General features: G+C 38.6%; 1 protein-coding gene across 1 annotated transcript in view; it reads left to right on the forward strand.

Moving 5' to 3' along the window:
* LOC106930121 (ERC protein 2) overlaps positions 1 to 18583 on the forward strand; it is a 154656-nt gene that overhangs the window by 116626 nt on the left and 19447 nt on the right. The window contains exon 17 of the mRNA XM_088007322.1: positions 1982 to 2047. Coding sequence (XP_087863448.1) covers positions 1982 to 2008 — 27 coding nt within the window. The 3' untranslated portion in view covers positions 2009 to 2047. The remainder of the gene's footprint in view (positions 1 to 1981; positions 2048 to 18583) is intronic.

An 18583-nucleotide genomic window follows, 5' to 3' on the forward strand; every position in this document is an offset into this window, starting at 1 on the left:
AAGCTGTAATGAGGCACCCGTTTTCTGGAAACCACCTTTTCAACTCAAGGATTTATAATTTAGATTTCCGCAGGTCTTGTTAGATAACTAGAACTGTCAACGTAAACGCTTTAACGCACGTGATTAATCTGAAAACTTTAGTGATTTAATATTACATATTGCAGATTAATCAAGCTATGTATTGTCACTTAAAAGCATCTCGCGCATAGAGGTTTACCCCAGAGCAGCGTGTTATGGGCTCGACACACGGGACGTGACAAACGACAGCGTTGGGTTCATCCATTGGGTTAACTCATTTCTGTTAGCATTTAGTTTTCCGTATCCACTTGATGGGTAGCCCAGCTGTGTATTGTCTGTAAGCAATTCGACTGACAGCAGACAGCATCCATTGATTTGCCCATTACTTGCGTCACTGCAAACTCCAAAGATGAAAATATCTGGGTTAGTTGAGTCCATCAAAACCACAACCTAACCATTGCTTAGGTTCACTGCAAACATCGTTGGAGAGTTGACCACAGTTCCTGCACACTCATGGCCCGCCCACGTTCCTACCAATATTCAGTGAGGAACAGACGTATTGGAAATGCTGCGTACCGGGGTAGAACCAGACCAGACATTAACCAGTCAGAGTGAGACCTGACAATGGAGGAGCAGCTTTAGTGATGGCTTGGTTTGTGGTTCGGAATGATCTTCAGGCTCCTCCAAACCCCACTCTTATTGCTTTGCTGCAGCTGATTCTCCATCTTCTTTTTGTAGATGATTTTTCCATCCCTATTTTTCTTTGTCGCTCTTATTCATTCTGTACACCCAGAGCACATGGAAGCTGCCCATGTTTATCTGTGAGTCTGGAAATTGTATGATTAGCCACATCTCAGTCAGCCGGATGACGCTAGGTTCCCAGTAGCTCCTTTGATGGCACGCAGAGCCGCCAGCTTACCCGGTTTCCTGGAAAGAGACCTCACGGTTCCCATGATGATGGACAGATTGATGGATCTGTACAATCTACTCCAATTGCTACTCTTGATTCCTGCCCTCTTCCTTCTCAGCTCGCATTGGACATCAGGTTGTTTTGCCAGAGGCTGCAAGGAGTAATAGAAGCGTGATCACTCATACTGTCTCCGAACATAATATCCACAAAAGAATAAGAAAAGTTGCTCACAAAAGTTTGTATAAAAAAGTAGGAGGATACAGAAACACTCAACACATCCACAATAAACTATAAAAACAAGAAGACTCAGAATTAGTGTAGAGGTGCTGAAACAGGCGGCCTGCTGTCACGGCACTGGAAGATGTAGATGAGGGTATGTTTCTGTTTACCAAGCTTGTCAAAGCTGTTAACGTCATGTTGGTATTTAGCTTCTAGCATGTTGCGCTGCAAAGCCAATGTTACAACTGTAGCTTAGCTGCTTCATTGTAGCCCATTAAGTTTACTGAGCTTGTCAGAACCATTCAGTTCAGTGAGGACCACCATATAAACTGCAGCCAATGCTTGGCTTAGCTCCGGTGTCGTATTAGCAGAGACTATGCTTTATCTAGACCTACTTTAGCTTTTTGCATGTAAGGACTTGACTGTGGAGAGCTTCCAGTTCATGCTAATCATTATAATGTTACTGTCTAAGTGAATTTACCTTCTTGTTAGCAGAGCTCTTGTCTGGACATTTCCAGCACAAGGAAACCTCTAACATATCATTGGTTTTTAACAACTGCGCCAAGAAAAAAATGTTGTGATATCATGACATCTTTGAAAGAGAGCATGACCATTATTATTATAATTAAAGATCACATGAGCTCAAGAGAACTGAAATATAAAACTGTAAGTTTCAGCTTGTGAATACACAATCACCAAGTTTAACTTCCATTATAAACAGAAAACAGCTGTGTTGACACGCAGGATTATTAAACATGATTATAGCCACATGTAAGAACAATTACATGCCATAATTAATACATTACAAATTGTGTTTTCTGTGTTTTCTCACAGGATGACGAAGAGGGTATATGGGCTTGATGAGTACTATCCATAGGAACCTGCATCTCAATGGTGTCTGTAAGTTTTTGATAGATCTTCTATTGATTGTAAATGTAGCTTTTGTTATTATTTCTGGATATTAAAGCTGAAGTATGTAACTTTTATTTAAAAAAATAAAAAAATTCTACATATTTCTTGAAACTGTCACTATGTTGTGACAGTTTGGTATGCGACATATGACCTGTGCAAAAACTGAGTTCCTCCTCTGCCTTCTCCCAGTGCTAACTAGAAACAACCAATCAGCCAAGAGGTGGGTTTTAATGCTGTGAATCACAATCTTGTATTGTGCTGCTTATCCTTTGGTCTGGAAATGTAACTCAAGGAGGAGGAGGAGATCAAACTTTTGACAGATTATCTGTCTCATAGCAAACTGTCACAACAAGGGGACCGTTATGAAATGTGTAAAAAACATATTCCTTATAAAAGCTGCATACTCTAGATTTAAGGTACATGCTTTAAGCTTGATATCCTGCACCTTAATGTGTTTGAGAATCTTATTCTATTTTGGAGTGATAAAAAAAGGTAGCTTTGAATTGTCCTGATATGTTGACAGAGTGGGCTAAAGTAAAAAAAGATTGGCTGTAACACTGGCCGACGACGCACAGTATGGTAAAATCTGTAGCATTTGGATTGGTCAAATGTGGATTAAAATAATTTTACAGTGTTTACTGATTTTCTAAAATAGAATTTATGACAACTTTACACTATTTCAGAAAAAAAAAACGGGGAACTAAGTTTTCCCTAACATAATGCTATCTTGTGCTGTTTTGTTCTTATGAGCCCAAACATATTATGTCATCTCGTACTGGCTGCTGAATGTACTGTTCGACCCTTAATGCTCTGCACAACATTTTCAAGGGGCTTGAGTTACCATTAGCAGGAAACACTGATGGAACCACCCTATCCGCTGCATTACCCTAGACAGACAGAGGAAAGTGGAACAGAACCCAACTCTGTTTCCACTGCTTGTGAATTTCGGTTGACTGAAAAGAATTGGTTTATTTTGGGGTTTATGGGTCTTTTTTGTAAAGTACTCAAATGCTGGTTGTGCAGCCATGTGCTACATGCAGTCTGTGGCCATATAGGTAACAGCATGGTTAGACCTATACGCACCCCTGCCGCCTAAAGCGAACACACCAAAGCCCATAGGTGATAAAAATGACACAATGAGAAAAACCAGAGATGGTCCAGTCTGTCTTTTTGCACTCAGCTTTTTCAGTCATAGTAAAATTTTACCGCACTACCCCACCCCTTTATGTGCCAGTGTGTGGGGTAGTTAATTGCAGTACAACACAGAAAAGTTATGAGGATTTTTTTTGTTTTAAGACTGCAAGCTAAAAATGCATAAAATCAAGAATGCTGAGTCATAAATTATAATTCCGGTTTTGGGGGTTTATATCGAAGCCCCCCATTGGCTCAGGATGCCTTTAAATGAGGGCATGCAAAAAATGAGCATGGGGGACAGGGCTTCTTTAGAGCTAATGTTTAAGTTAATGAGACATAAAGAAACGACTTAAAGGCATTCAAATGTGGCTATATAAATGTATATGTGTGGGCAAGAGAGAGGGAAGATTGAAAGGGTCTGAAAATTGGAAGAGTTCTTGTTGGAACCTGAACGAAAATCAAGCATCATGGTACACTCATAGTTTCCAGTTCATCTTTTTCTACTCCCCCAGTAATCCACAGGTGGACCATTGCAAGCTGAGTGTGTCTCTAACCTCAATGTTGCACTTCTCCCAAACATTTTACTTTTAGGATTAAGTTTTATAATGTGTGCAAGCAAATAGTTAATCTTCCTCTGTCACAGTTTTGTACTTATCTGTGATGTTTGCCCATACATTTGTAAGGCGGCCTGTGTTTAAGAAAGTGTTGGTGAGCTATACGGGGTTGGAGCAGTCTACATAGCCTATAATCCAGTCCATGTGTGTTGAGAATGCAGCAGTGTCAAGATTCACTGTAATGAAACAGACCACACTGCCCCCTCTCTCCCTCAGTTTCCATCTCTTCACATTTTTCCATCACTCTTCTCCTTTCCACCTTTCTTAGACTTTCTCGGCGCTAACTCATATCCCTTAAGGTAAGCCTGGACCTCTGGTTAGCCTACTGGTTCAGGAACCTTGATCAGATATCAACTGGGGATATGCATTCAGTCAGTTGTGTATGTGTGTTTATATTAGAACCTTTTATCCCTTTCTAATAGAATAAGCCTGGCACATTAGCCTTTTAGTGGAGAGTGGTATTGTGGCTAGCAATATCAACGCTGCTCATCTATCCGATTCTGTTATTCTGGCAGCACGCAGCACGAGTGCTGCTAGAGTGCAGAGCTATCCTTTATAGCAGAACAGATGGGAGCCATTCAGAGGTATGTAGCTACAGCACATAAGGCTGTACCTAATCCCCATATCCTGTCCCTGAGTGAGCCCTCCCTAATATGAGCAAACAGAGATGACAGCACAGATAGACAAATAGCTAAGAATCTATGTGCCTGATAGATTTGACTTCTGTTTCTTAACAGCACCATTGAGTTCCGCTTCAACAATGTGATTTCCTTATTAACTTTTAAAGTGTGAGTTACAGATTGTTTATCCATGCCTCTCATTCTGTAGATCCTCAACTCTTATTGGCTCATTTAGGTTGTGTATGTTCTGTTTTTGATTACAGAGGTTTTGTTTACCTTCTAGCCTACTGGACTCCCTCACTAATGAAATAAGAATGTCCTTTTAAAGACGCAGCGCAGAAGAAGGGGGGATGGAGGTAAATATGAATGAGAGCATGAGGCCAAAGGAGCAAAGCTGACTGAATAGCATTTGTGGAAACATTGTGCTTTTATTCCACCATAAATTAATTTATACTTTGTAAGGCTAAAAGAATCTGGGACAGAAATATTTTAAAGAAAATAAGAGAGTCCAGATGGGCAGGCATTCCACAGGAGAGTGTTAAATGTTACTCAGATTAAAACAAGCCTAATTTTTTATTATTATTATTTTATTTTATTTTTCTTATCTTAGTTTGGACACAAAATGTTTTCCAAAAAAATGTTTTAGGGCTGTTTTTTTTTTTTTTTTTTTTTTAGATTTGAACAAGTAACATGGTCTTGTTGAAAACAGTTCACGATAAAATTCCAATACAAGTTCTATCTCATTCATTATTTTAGATATGGTTTTTCCACTAATACCAATAGTTCAAAATGTTGAGGTCAGCATCCCTCTTGGGGTCACACATCAACAAGTGAGTTGAGTTCCTCCTCAGACATTTAGCTAAATTTAAAAGTAATGACTGTAAAAGTTATAGCCATGCCATGTATTCAAATTTCAATTCAGTTTATTTATATAGCAGCAGTTCACAAGGCAAAAATTTAGCTTGTTCAGTCCACTACCTCTGTCGAACCCCGAAATATGTGCAGGTTCTTTATAATTTTCTATTGTATGTCTGGCCTTGAGTAAAGCTGTCCCGTGCCATGTGTCTTTGGTAATCGGTGAACCGTGACTTGAAGGTCAGAAGAGGCGTCTGATCGGGGCCATTCTTCAGCCGGCTGTCAGCGTCATCAGTCCGTGAAGTCAAAGGTTGTTCCACCAGTTGAACATGAGTGGAGAAAAGTCATTAACTCCGCAACACCTGAGTAGTGACCCTTGAGCGTACTGTGTGTCAGATCTATCTCAGTGCATACTGACAAATGCCTTTATCAGTTTTATAAACTGACAGACAAAATAAATCATCAACGGTAAAATGCTGAGGACACCAGAGGCAACACAAAGTGAAGTTTGCTCTGGTGGAGGGGATTTGGTGCTCCGCATAGCAAAAAATGTTAAAGGGTCATGGCCTCTGTAAACTATAGTGTCATCTTGATTAAGTTGGCAAGAACACATTGCTTTCAAAAGAGATTTCACAATGTTTTTTTTTTTTTTCAAGAGGTATCCACATTGTCATTGTGAGCATGGAAAGCTGTAGTCACAGGATCCAGAGATGCATCAAGGCAGAAAAGCATAGAAGTCGACAAGATGATGAGAAATGCAGGGTTCAGCAAACACCTTTTACGAGCCATTCAGGTTTATTCATGTTTCCTCTTTTTGGTGGTTTTCTTGAAGCTGTGACGGGGAAAGTGATCCACCCTCAAGTGTGGACCAGAAGGCATTTTGTCTGAGTAAGCATCATTTTCCCCTCCCACAACACCCTCATTACACACGCAACAATGTGGCCACACATGGTGGGCAAACATACATAGATGTAGCAGAACTTTATAGAGTTTTATGTTTCTGTGATGGCAAGTAAATCCGTGCTCATCGGTTCCCTATCCATGCATTGAGAATTTGCATGTGCGTGCTGCTTAACTAATCAAAAGGAATCCTCAAATTCCTGTGTGGGCGTCCCAAGTATCACAACTCAAATAAAGGGAGATCAGAAGAGCTTAGCAGCATATTGTGTGTGTCCCACCTCTTCCGTCGGCAAGATCCCGACTGCTTAACCGGCACTGCTTAACTGAAGCGTTACATAGGTAGACATTGAGAGGAAATTGGAAGCGTGTCCAAATAAATTATTCTACTGTAAAATATTGTTTATTAATCAAATAGCAATAAAAAAATTGGTGTACCCATTCCTATATATATATATATATATATATATATATTATTTATCTCATTTACATCTATGTAAATGAGATAAATAACTTAAAATACACTCAGAAAAAATGTAAGACAGTATCTGTTCTGTTATTTCAGCACTACCTACATATGCAGAGAAAAACAGCTAAACGTGTCAGAGAAGACAAGAATACACAGAAACGTGTAACAGCTGGACTGTGCACATACAGTTATGTTGGATACATTTTATTGTGACTGAAAAGTTGAATTATTTCAATAACTCAGTTCTCTAAGTCTATCACTGATATTTGGAAATCATTATCATAATATTTTTGTCTGTTAATTATGTTAATATTTTCCTCTTAAAGCTGAGAATTAAAATATCAATTTTAGTATAAAAATATGGTATGAATAAAATGTGTTAATACCTGCTTAAACATTATTTTCTAAAGGTTATTTTAATATTACAAGTTTCACTGAAATGGCAGTTCTAGTTCATTAAATAAGACCTTACATATAAGATAGATGTTCTGAAGTAATTTTAGTTCAACTCAAAAGGTTTTCCCAAACCTCTAGTTTACAGCAGACACTTATTTCCCAGTTAAGTGTTTTATGTCACTGCAATAACTTTGTCATTTTATATTTCACTAGGGCTGGACAATAAATCAATAACAATACATATGATTATAGACACGTGATCAATATCGATTAAGTACTCTAAACATTAAAAGATTGTAAATTATGCATCAGCTAAATAGTCTAAAGATGCACCATCATGTTTTTTTAAGAACCTTTTACAAAATGTTGTCATTTTTACATTTTTTATCAGATTATCAAGAATAGTTCCAGAATTATTGCCTGAGTTTTATATTGTTTATTATTATTATTATTAAAAAAATGTACACTGATTGAATTGGCAAAATAATTCATAATGTGTTTTTACAATATTATTAATCTCTCAAAAGTCACGGTATGCCTTTGAGTTAGAATCCTTTTACTGAACAGTCTTATTGTTTTCTTTCTGTCTGAACATGCCAGGTGCAATTCAGTCTGTCTGTAAACTTCTCTTTCCTAGTGTTCTCAGTGTAAGCCAGACCAGAGTCATAAATCAGTTCACTTCAGACTGTTATTTTTTCCCTCTTCTTTTCTCCTCTGCTTTATCTTATGTCACGTTTCTTTATCACTTCTTCAGTTCTGATTGCTAAGGGATATGTTGTAACGCTTAAGTCAAATTGGGAAACAAATGTATCAATAAATGCCTCAAGGTAACTCTGCGTGCAGCTTGATGTGTGGGTGAATGTTCCATGTGTGGGTAATTGAAAGATCAAGAAAGAGAGAAAGGGATGGATAGATTCTGGCAGGATTAAAAGGGTGTTTTCTGTGCTTATGTGGATGGCAGCACACAAAAGCCTTTCCCTCAGGAGAAACCTGCACCTGGGGAGGCACTTTAAGTGTCTCCATGCATTTCTGCATGTGTGTGCCTGCGTATGAAATGGAGAGCAAAATAATTGCTCTTTGGGAACTCTCAGTGGGACAATCTGCAGGTCAGATTCCTTGTTCAAGCTGGATTACCTTCTAAAGGAAAAGTCTGAACCTCCACAAAGCCACGCTGATAGAGTGAGGTATTAGGATTTGGAGACAGAGAAAAGTGAATCACCGTCTTTTCATTTTAAAGCTGTAATTTTCTTCAGACTTCCTGTGCTCTCCTTGCCCTTCTTCTGCTTCACAGACACCAAGTGCAAAATTCTGAAGTCTCAGTTAAGGCCTTTCGTGCTCCCTAACCTGTGCTTTTCACATACAGACCCACCCCTAGGCTGCCAATCCGAGACAGGCCTGCTGCTGCGAGGTAGATATTCAAAAAAAAAAAAAAAAAGAGGCTGGAATGTGAGTGATGGGCTTTCCTTTTGACTAGAGAACTCAAGTTTTACTGTGTGACCACTCACCAAAAAATTATGTTATCCTACAATGTGCTGCTCTGCCCATTTGATACCTAAATTCAAGCACTGCTGCACAGATTCCCACACATGTTCTGAGACCGGCTAATATAAAACAAACATTTATGATCAAGATTGACATCTTAGGAAACACTGTGGTGGTGAACTAACACCAAATATATTTTAATAGGTAATAGCAGAAGGAATCTCACAATTTTCCTTCCCTGTTATAGAAAAGCCAGATCTGCTATCAGAATCCCTTGTAGAACTGAAAAGGAAAACTAACAGGAATTGTATTTGTTTCCTCTTACTTGTTTGGGTAAGTAGGGAGTTTTCAGCCAGGTTTTGTTTTCCAGTGAAACCTTAGAATTGGATGCCAGAGTGGCCATGCTGTCCGTCACCAGCTCGGCTCAGACAAGCAGATTAGCACTGTTGTTTGTTGGTTTGTCCAGCACATCAAACTGTAAATGACTTGAGTATAAACTGGTGGGTCGGGATGCTTTAAATGCTTTTTGTCACTTATTCACAATGCAAAGGAGCAGAGTGACAAAAGGGGTGCAACAGTAATCATATATATATATATATATATATATATATATATATATATATATATATATATATATATATATATATATATATATTATATATATATAATTTTTTTTTCCCTTGATTTCTCTTATCTGGGCCTGTGGAAAAGCCATGCTTGTAAGATGACATTCAGAACAGGATTAAAGCCGGTGTAAGCCCCTCCTCAGCTTACACCACCCCTGCCAAAAGGGAATCTATGCAACCACACTCTCAGGCAACCTTGTCTCCCTCATACTAGCACATATGTCGGAAAGTATTATTGTTTTTCGGACACTCCTACACACAAAAAAAACCCTTCACACTTCTTGTTTAATGCGTTACCATCCTATCTTTCACACTCAAGAACAGGTACTGCATCTCCTCACCAAACACAATCATGCATTCAGTCAAACTGGCATACATGTCTGCATCAGTTCATCTTATATTTACTCCCCCATTTGAAACAGAGGCATTCTTACCACAAATGAGACCAGACACAAATCCCATCTGTCAGCATCAGTCGTGACATTTTTCCGACCTTCCGACCATTATGTACCCACATACCAACTCACCTGCTTTAGTACTGGGGCTAGATGAACACCATATGTTTTAGTAGTGCCAAAGCAAGACAAACTCAGAACATTAGTAAAGATTATGACGTTCACTTGGCTTGTGTGTGTGTGTGTGTGTGTGTGTGTGTGTGTGTGTGTGTGTGTGTGTGTGTGTGTGTGTGTGTGTGTGTGTGTGTGTGCGTGTGTGTGTGTATGTAAGTACAATATGTAAGTTTATGAAAACCTCCAAAAATGCATTTGTGGTTTTTATAGAAGACTTTGACTGGAATGTTTTTTGATTGGCATTGCTTGGCCTTTTACTTTAATTCACTTTAATTTACTTTAATAATCATTGCATTCGAGTGTACTCTCATCTTTTCTTCTCTTGCTTCTTCACTAAATCTCCAAGAGTGTGCCTCTGGCGGTGTGTGTTTGATGTGAGTGTGTTTGACTGACTAAAACAGAACCAGCAGTGCATTGCTCTGTGCTGCTGCCAAATGAACCATGCTCATTGCAGAGACAGATGCCCATAGTGTTCTTGGGAGATTTCAAATACGTCAACTGTTAAAAAGTGTAGCATGACTTTGCTTTCAGCACCCTTTACTCTGAAAACCAAAAATAAAATCTAGTGCAACCGACTGCCTGTAGAGGTTACTTTATTCCTATGTTGAGTGGATATGTGCAATTTAGACACAACCTTTCTGTGAAGGTTTTAGAGGTTGTTTGGAGAAAATCAGCAAACAAACCACATCATTAAAAAACCCAGCAAGACAGGTTCAGGGCCAGAGTAGTTAAATAGAGTTAAGTTATAAAACATTTGTTCAACGTGTGCATTCCAGTCTTAAATCCTTCTTCAAAAGGCCACAAGGCAAGACTCTGAAGCTACACAAACATGGTCGTCCACCTAAACTTGCAGGATGAGCAAGAAAAGCTTTAGTCAGAGGAGAAACCAAAAGACTCATGGTAACTCTGGAGCAGCTGCAGAAAATCGGAATGCAAAAGTGCTAAATGCAACACGACATACAATATTTAACACTATGAGAAAAATGTGCACATTTACCATTTGTATTTATTTATCAAAATGCTCTATTTTTAGCCTTGCTGTGATGTTTTTCTGTCTCCAAGGGTTTCATTCTGTTTAGTTGAAGACACAGACTGCTCTTTCTGAAATACTACAGTTTGTTTTATTTTAGTGATAACATTACTATATGATTTTAATGTCACTTTCTATTACTAAACTGAAACAACATAAAATACCTGCGGTATTCAAACCAGTCCTGTAACATGAGCCAAGTTATACCTGGAGCATATACACCAGCTGGCTGACAAAACAAGAACTAACTGAATGAGAGAGACTTTCATGATCATTCTTAACAGCAGAGTGGACCTGGATAAAATATAACACTAGTTATCAATAGGTGCCATTGTACCATTGCGCTACTCTAATATCCTATCCAAGAGTAAACTAGGCTGTCACAGTTTATGTGCAGCAAGTCTTTAACCCTGCAGCTATAGGATAAGCTCTGCTACTGGGTGGTCTTCCTAAAGCTGATCTCAGAAAATCATCACAGGTTGCTGCACCATCATTTTAGGTGTCAGGGTTAGAAATTCACTTGGGTCACTCAGGTGTATGTTTGACAACAACTTTCAAATGATGATTGTTATGATTTCAGCACATCATCTCTTTTTCTGCAAAGGTGGTGCTTGCTATTTGCAGATCAAGAAATCATGACTATTCAACGGAAAGTCAAATCTATTTACATGGCGAATCAACAGACAGCTAATGTTGACCAAAATGTTTTGTCTATGTAGCTGGGCTTAAAATGACATTGGCAGAGGTTTGAGCAGTAGCTCGGCAACTAGCATTGCACAAACTCGCACTGACGTTTTATTTGCTCTTTACTTTTGCTCACTGCCAGACAGCCAAATGTTTGTTTTGCACTCATGACACATACTGGGAACACACAAAGGCACAAACAGGCTCTCTTTACGTGAGAGGTCAGTCACAGTTCTTTGTGTGGCTGCTCAATCAGCTGCAAGAGGAAACAACTGAAATGTTTTGTGACCATGTTTGATCTAAGGTTTGCTTTAGTTTACTGTCGGGTCTGTGCCCCAAAATATTTGTTGTAAGACTCAGATACAATCACGTAGTAAAAATACATATTCTTTCTGAGTTTTGTGATTCAGAGTAAAGAATTATGGGCATTAGAGTGAAAATCAGATCAATATCTTGCCTATTTTCCCTCACTTATTTTGATTACTCTTTTTGCTTCTCATCTTGACCCCATCCTGCTCATAGATTGAAGCTGCTTGAAGGAAGGAGATGAAACTTAGTAAAAAAAATCAGCCTCCTGGTTCTATAGACCAGATAATGTGACAAACTTCAGAGATGAGTAGAATTTGTATTTAAAGCTGCAGGATGTAACTTTTATAAGCAATATGTTTTTTACTTATTTGTCAAAACTATGTTACAATATGAGACATCCTTACAGCCACTGGCAGAAATACAACATTGTCACAAATGAGCATCTGAGACGGGAGGAGGGTCTTACAACTGTCAATCACCTTTGTGTACGTGCTGCTAGGCTGCAGCTTTTTACCCACAACAGAGCCTGTCATAAATGTGCAGGCTAATGAGCATCGTCAGCAATGTTGGGGATAAACACTTATTTTTTTTCTGTAATGGTAAGATGTTTCTCCACCATTAGCAGATTGAGCAGTGCGTAAGCAAGGGGATTGACAGTCGTGAGACCCTTCTCCTGTCTCTGATTGGTTGTTTGCTCTAAGACTTTCTCTCACTTGTACACTGGCCACTTTTTGATGTTAGAACATACTGACAAAATCTGATTACTGGCAAAAAATGCTAGTGTCATTTCACCGTTGGACAGAGCTGAAAACACACACACTCTTTTTTTGTCTTGATTGAAATCTACCAAACCGAGACTTTAAAGCACAGTTACATGCAGTAACATACTGGAGACAACGGTATTAACACAAGGACTAACAGGTGCTAAGGATATCAATGAAAGACAAAAATAAAAAGTATCTTGTTTGATTAATTAGTAAATTTGATATTAACAAGTGTTTAAATCTATTTTCTTCATTATACATTCATGTATGTTTTTTTAATGGAAAAATGGTAAACTTTATGACACACATAAACAAAACCTCACTCACTCCAAAGTTACAGAAAGCTCACTCCACAGGTGGTTGTGTGAAAGCATTTGTGTAATTTGTTTATGTGAAATCCTATAGGTGTAATGGGGACACGGGCTCTTTTGGCATCACAACGCACCTGATTTCAATTTGACTGGCTTGTTCACAGACAGATCGTAAAGATGGCATACCAGAATGGATGCAATCTGTCTTCCCTTCTGGGACTCAATTAACATTTTTCAGACCTCTTGTTTCTCTGTCACATTTTTCCAGTCTGTATCCTCCTCCCCTCTCTTATTTTGGCACCGTGAACGACGGCTGTGTAGAGTAGCTATTGAATAAATATCCAGCAGCAGGTGAATTTAGGGGGGATAAAAAATAATGCTTAAAGTTCAGTGGAAAGAAAAGTTTACATGCTCATTTTTTTTTTTTCATTTGATTTTCAAAAAGCAACACTGTAGGCTGCATATTAAGTCATAGCCAGACAAGCTGTTTTTGCTCAGTGAATTCCATGTGTGCATACTCTATTGAATGTCTCTGAGGCTGTATGAAAAAAAATAAAACTCATTTTAGAAATTAAGCTTCAAACATTTACTGCTTGATGAAAAAAACAACAACATTTTCAATATGTGTTGCCCATGCTTATAATCTTCCCCAACCAAATACATCAAGGCCTGAAGAAAGCACAGAACATAAATCATTGTATCCATTACTGGCCAGCTTTAACCTTTTCCTAGTTTAAAAAGGCAACATGTGTTTACCAGCTCTAAAAACAATAGCTTAGCAGAACCTTATGCAGGGCAAACCAAATGGACTGCCAGTGAACAACAACTATGTTTGTAATGTTTTTTTGTGTTTTTTTACCCTCTAATAAGATATGTACATAGTTATTTTTCTGCATAGTGTATTTAAAAAACGTGTGCTCTTTGAAGCGTTGTATTTTACAACAGGCATTCTGTTCTGTTTGCTTTAGTAATAACTATGATAGCACATCATATGTTTGTGTGTATGATGTTGCATGATGCCTGTCTGTGTTGGTCTCTGTGTGTGCTTAGCAGCAGTAAAAAAAAAAAAAAAAAAAGAAAAAGTTCATCCTGCTGCTTCAAAACACGTCATAAGTGCCTCTTAAAAGTATATTATTAAAATAATTTTTTATATTATCCAGATATTATGAAATAGATCATTGGAGAAGCAAGCATTATTGTGAAGTGAAAATGAAATTATTTGTAATGTAATTTTAGTTTTCTGTCACCCATAGCAATCTAAGAAGTTTGGTTTTACTCTGGTCAGACCAAGCACCTTCATCTCTTCACACAGTGACGGATTTTATGTACAAATTGGTTGACTTCTGAATGCAATCATTTGACCATATCAGAGTTTTAGGGGGACAAAGAGGACTAGTAATGGACAGACCAGCTAAAAGGTTGCTGGATCGGAGTTAACTTTTGGTGAATGCACTCTACAAACACACTGAGATCATGGAGTAGACGTTTTAGCAGTGATGTCAGTTGTTATGTCAAGCCATACCTCTTCCTTGCCCTTCCACCAAACACACCCCGGTGTCAGAAATGATCGAGGCCAATATGTTTTCAAGAATGAGGTTAGAAGGAGCTGGAATGTCAGATGTGTTAAAACATATTTGTGTGACTTGATGTGTTCGCGCTGATCTTAGGAAATCTGGCCTCAAGAATGCTTGTGTTGAGAAAGGCCTAAGGGCCAAAGCATTAATGATTTACCAAAGTTCTAAATTCGCATACAGACTTGGAGACTTGCGACTTGATATGTATGCCACAAAATATTTGCAAGTGAGTGAACATTTTTCATCCCGCATGCTTGAGGTCCATATTTGCTGAATGTGTGAGTGTGTGTGTATTTATGCTGGTTCGGTAGAACAGGGCAACATACCGTGACTTTATCATGGCGCAGCAGAAACTGTATTAACAGCTGGTGAAAGATGTTTTGTCCACATTTCTCAGATTCCCCTCTGACGGAAGGACAATGGGGAAAATTGAAAAAGAAACGGATAGGATAACAGGATAATAAATAACCAACGTTTACTTGTGAATTTAAATGGAGTTGCTGTTTATTGATCATCTTAAACCTTCTTGGAGTCATTTTCTATCATCACTTTGTAACAGCTCTGGGTTATCCAAACTCAGGAAGTATTTCTCATCTCCATTTTCATTATGTCTAAAATGCATCTGTGTGTGCCTTTGTTTTTTTGGCTTCAGCTTCCACTCATCCGTCTTTTATCCTTGAATTCTTAACACTGATACAGATGTGGGATGTTTGTTTGCTTTTCTTCCCAAGCAAAAATTCTTTCTTTTCCTCGCCTTCTGCTTTGGTGTTGCTTGTCAGGTAAATGTGTGTGTGTGTGTTTGAGTGTATCAGTATGTACGGGGGGTTTTAGGAGGGGATGGGGAGCATGCACAAGTGCTAAACCAAAATCCTTGCTTGAGTGCTACTGCAAAGACCCGGGTTGACAGAGAGGATTGAGAGTGTCATCTGTGAGATTAAGTGTAATGACCAAGATTGACAGACAAGACAACATCGCACACTTACATTGACATATACATGAATGCACTCAAAACATTCAGACAAAAATGTACGCTGGTAATTATAGAGAGGCGTATCAAAGTGTTGGGATAAGCCCCTGTTTGAATGCGTGAGAGCGGGCGATTCCATTTTCACCTCCACACCTCTAAAGTGAACCAACTAAGATTGCTTTCACTACTTTTCTTTTTTGTCCTCTCTCTTACCTTTTCCTCATCTTTGTGTGTGTGTGAATTTGTATAAACAGAGAAACTGTGCCAGAGTTGCCTTAGGGAGCTCTGTCATCTGGTGTCAGCTCTTCTTTCTCGCTTTGCATTCCCTGAAGTTGGTATAAATGGATGTTAATTTGACTCAGGAGCAGCACATGTGAGGATTTTGGAATGTTTGTGTGATGCAAGGACAAGGAATAGAATCTACAAGTTTAACAAAATCCTTGTAGGGGGGCATTTTTACCACACATGTGCACAGAGTAGTAACTGGAAAAGCATGCTCGCCAGGGAGATGCACAAAATTGATCCCATGAGCATGCGAAGAGCTGTGACGAATTTTCCCACAACAATTGTAATTGTAATGTTCCCAAATTATTCCAAAGTTTATAAATCTGGTATTTAACTGTCACGCTGTGAAAATATTCTCCCTGAGAAATCCAAGTTTGTGTGGTTATTGAAAAGGCTTTGTGCGGTTAGCAGAAAAAGATGTTTTCTTGTCAACACGGCATTAGGGCTTCGAAATGTTGAAGAACTTCAAAACGTTCTGGACGTTTGTCTGTATAAGGTCAGCTTAACTGAGTGCTTTGGATTGAGTGAGCTCATACCTCCCAGTCCTTTCCATTATCCACTCCAGAATGGAGTCTGTGCACCATAAATTTCAGCATCTGTACCTGCTCACATAGGACCTCCAGGACTTCCAGGAGGCTCTCGCTGACTGTTTGTGTGACAAAGTAACAATAAAGCTCCCATTCATTGTGTGCATTTTGTTCATTGAGGCACACAATGGATAAAGAGAAGCTCGAGGTACAGAAACGGAAAAGTAAGAATCGCAATAAAGCTTGTTTTCAAGTAATAGATTGTAGTTAGATTTGCAATTTTTTTTTTTTTTTTTGGATGAATGATCTCTAGTGCTACAGAAAAATCCTAGTGAGAAATAACTTTGTTCCTTCATTTATGTTCCATACTTTTTCCTCTTTTCTGTGTAGACTTTTGACAACCATTGCATTGTCACCTCTATGAGCTTGTAGCGAAAACTGCACATCCCTCATTGGAACACTGGTGCAATTTTATACTTTGTGCAACTTAATCTTAAAAATACTCATAATAATAATAAAATCATACCTTTTATACTTGCATTTTAATAACTTATAGTGTGTCTCTTTTTGTGTGGAAAGATAATTTTATTAATTATGTCAAAATAACCCTGTATGTAAAAATGCAAAATGTGTGTTTACTATTAAATACATTCCAACATAAGCTGAATATATTTATCTATAATGATTTTTCCTACAATGAAGGAAGGAAAAATCATTGTGTTGTCTTGGTACAGATAAAGTCTGAAATCTATGTGTTTCACAAAAACATCAAATAACCTTACTGGTCAAAAGATTTTATTCATTTTTAATCTGTACGTTTCAAGTGAGACCTTACCATCACTTTCCAGTCACATAGCATCTGATAAGTTTGGCATGTAGAGGTTCATTTGGAACCCATTAGCCTCTCCTGGCTTAGGTGCAGGCTTTTTGGAACAGTATAAATTCGAAGCTCTTTTTATTTTCAAGGTATGATCAACTTTCATCTTTTAATCTTCTTTGCACTGTGACCCTGCAAGTACAAAGAAAATGGGCCATTTTTGCTGGCACTGCAGCAAGCACTTTCTTTTTTTTTTTTTTTCTTCATGTGTCTGTGCAAGCTATTGACGCATTCCAAGAACACTGTTCCAGGCTCTAGGACTGTGTTTAATGAAGGCAGGCGCATGGCTTCAAAGAGCTGCGATCAAATCTATGCATGCAGGAGTGTGCACAGCACGAAAGCGAAAGACGTGCAAATAAAGACGTGCACTTCTGCAGGCCGAAGCGAGCAAATTAGTTTTTTACTCAGTGTCTCAACCCTCTTTAATTTTACAGTGCACGTCCTATACTTGACTGAAAACGACATGTGTATACTCAGTAATGTAAAACCTGTGCAACTGAGCATTAAAATAACATTCATTACTGACTTTGGCTGATGTAGCATACAAATATTGAAGGTGGCAAGTGCTAAGTTGTACAAATTATGACATTTCAGAGCTAATGAGCAAATAGTGGGAGCCGAAAAACATTAAGCTTTCAGCTGAAAGACAGCTCATTTCACATAATACATTGACTTGTAACGGTCTGCTTCTAAACGCAGACAGTCCAAACGCAATTACTCTTTTTCTTTTAAAGAATTCAGATGCTAATAGCTTTTTTTGAGTGTTTTTTTTTCTTTATTTTTCAGAGAGGAAAAAGATTAATAGCTATATTTTTTTTTCTATCAAAGCATGGTAATTATTTTTCTCTGTTTGGAAATATAACCCAGTGAGGGCAGACCTTTGTTCAAAATCCATGCGAAACTCATTCTGTTTTGAGTTTGAATGTGTATGTGCTTGTGTTTTTGCTCACGCGCATGATGGTATGTCTCTGGTGTCTTTGAGGTGTGCTAAGGTGTGTCGGTCTCTTTGATGTTTGGCTAAGAGTTTGTAACAGGCTTGGTTTGGAGGCTTGATATTTGCATCGCTGTACATATGTGTCTGTGTGCGAGAGGGGATGTGGTTCACCTTGCGCTGGCCACCTGTAAGCCATCGAGAAAAATTAGCCTCTTTAGTCCTGATGGGATGCAGAGCAAAGGAGGAAGGGGGTGGTGGGAATGTTATAGGAGGGTTGTCAGATGGGGCTGGGGAGTTTTGAAGGTATATGCATATGTTTTTCTGTGTGTCAGGGGGGGTATGCATGGCAGATATTATGACGGACCCCTTTCAAACTGCATTCTGACTTTGTCGTTAGAGGAGAGACAAGCGTACAGCATACAATGGAACCATTTGTTTCTCATTTGTCTGCAGTGTCTCGAGATCTGTGCATGTGAGTGCGTGCGCGTGTGTGTGCATTTATTTAGCTCTGGTATTCCGGCAGTGAGCCCGGCATTGCTATGACTCCACTAAACACTCACAACCTGTACTCATTACACTCAGTAAACAAATAAGCCATTG

The sequence above is a fragment of the Poecilia mexicana genome, unplaced genomic scaffold (assembly GCF_051168715.1).
Source record: "Poecilia mexicana isolate PSO_F unplaced genomic scaffold, ASM5116871v1 scaffold_7, whole genome shotgun sequence".
In the NCBI taxonomy this organism is placed as follows: domain Eukaryota; kingdom Metazoa; phylum Chordata; class Actinopteri; order Cyprinodontiformes; family Poeciliidae; genus Poecilia; species Poecilia mexicana.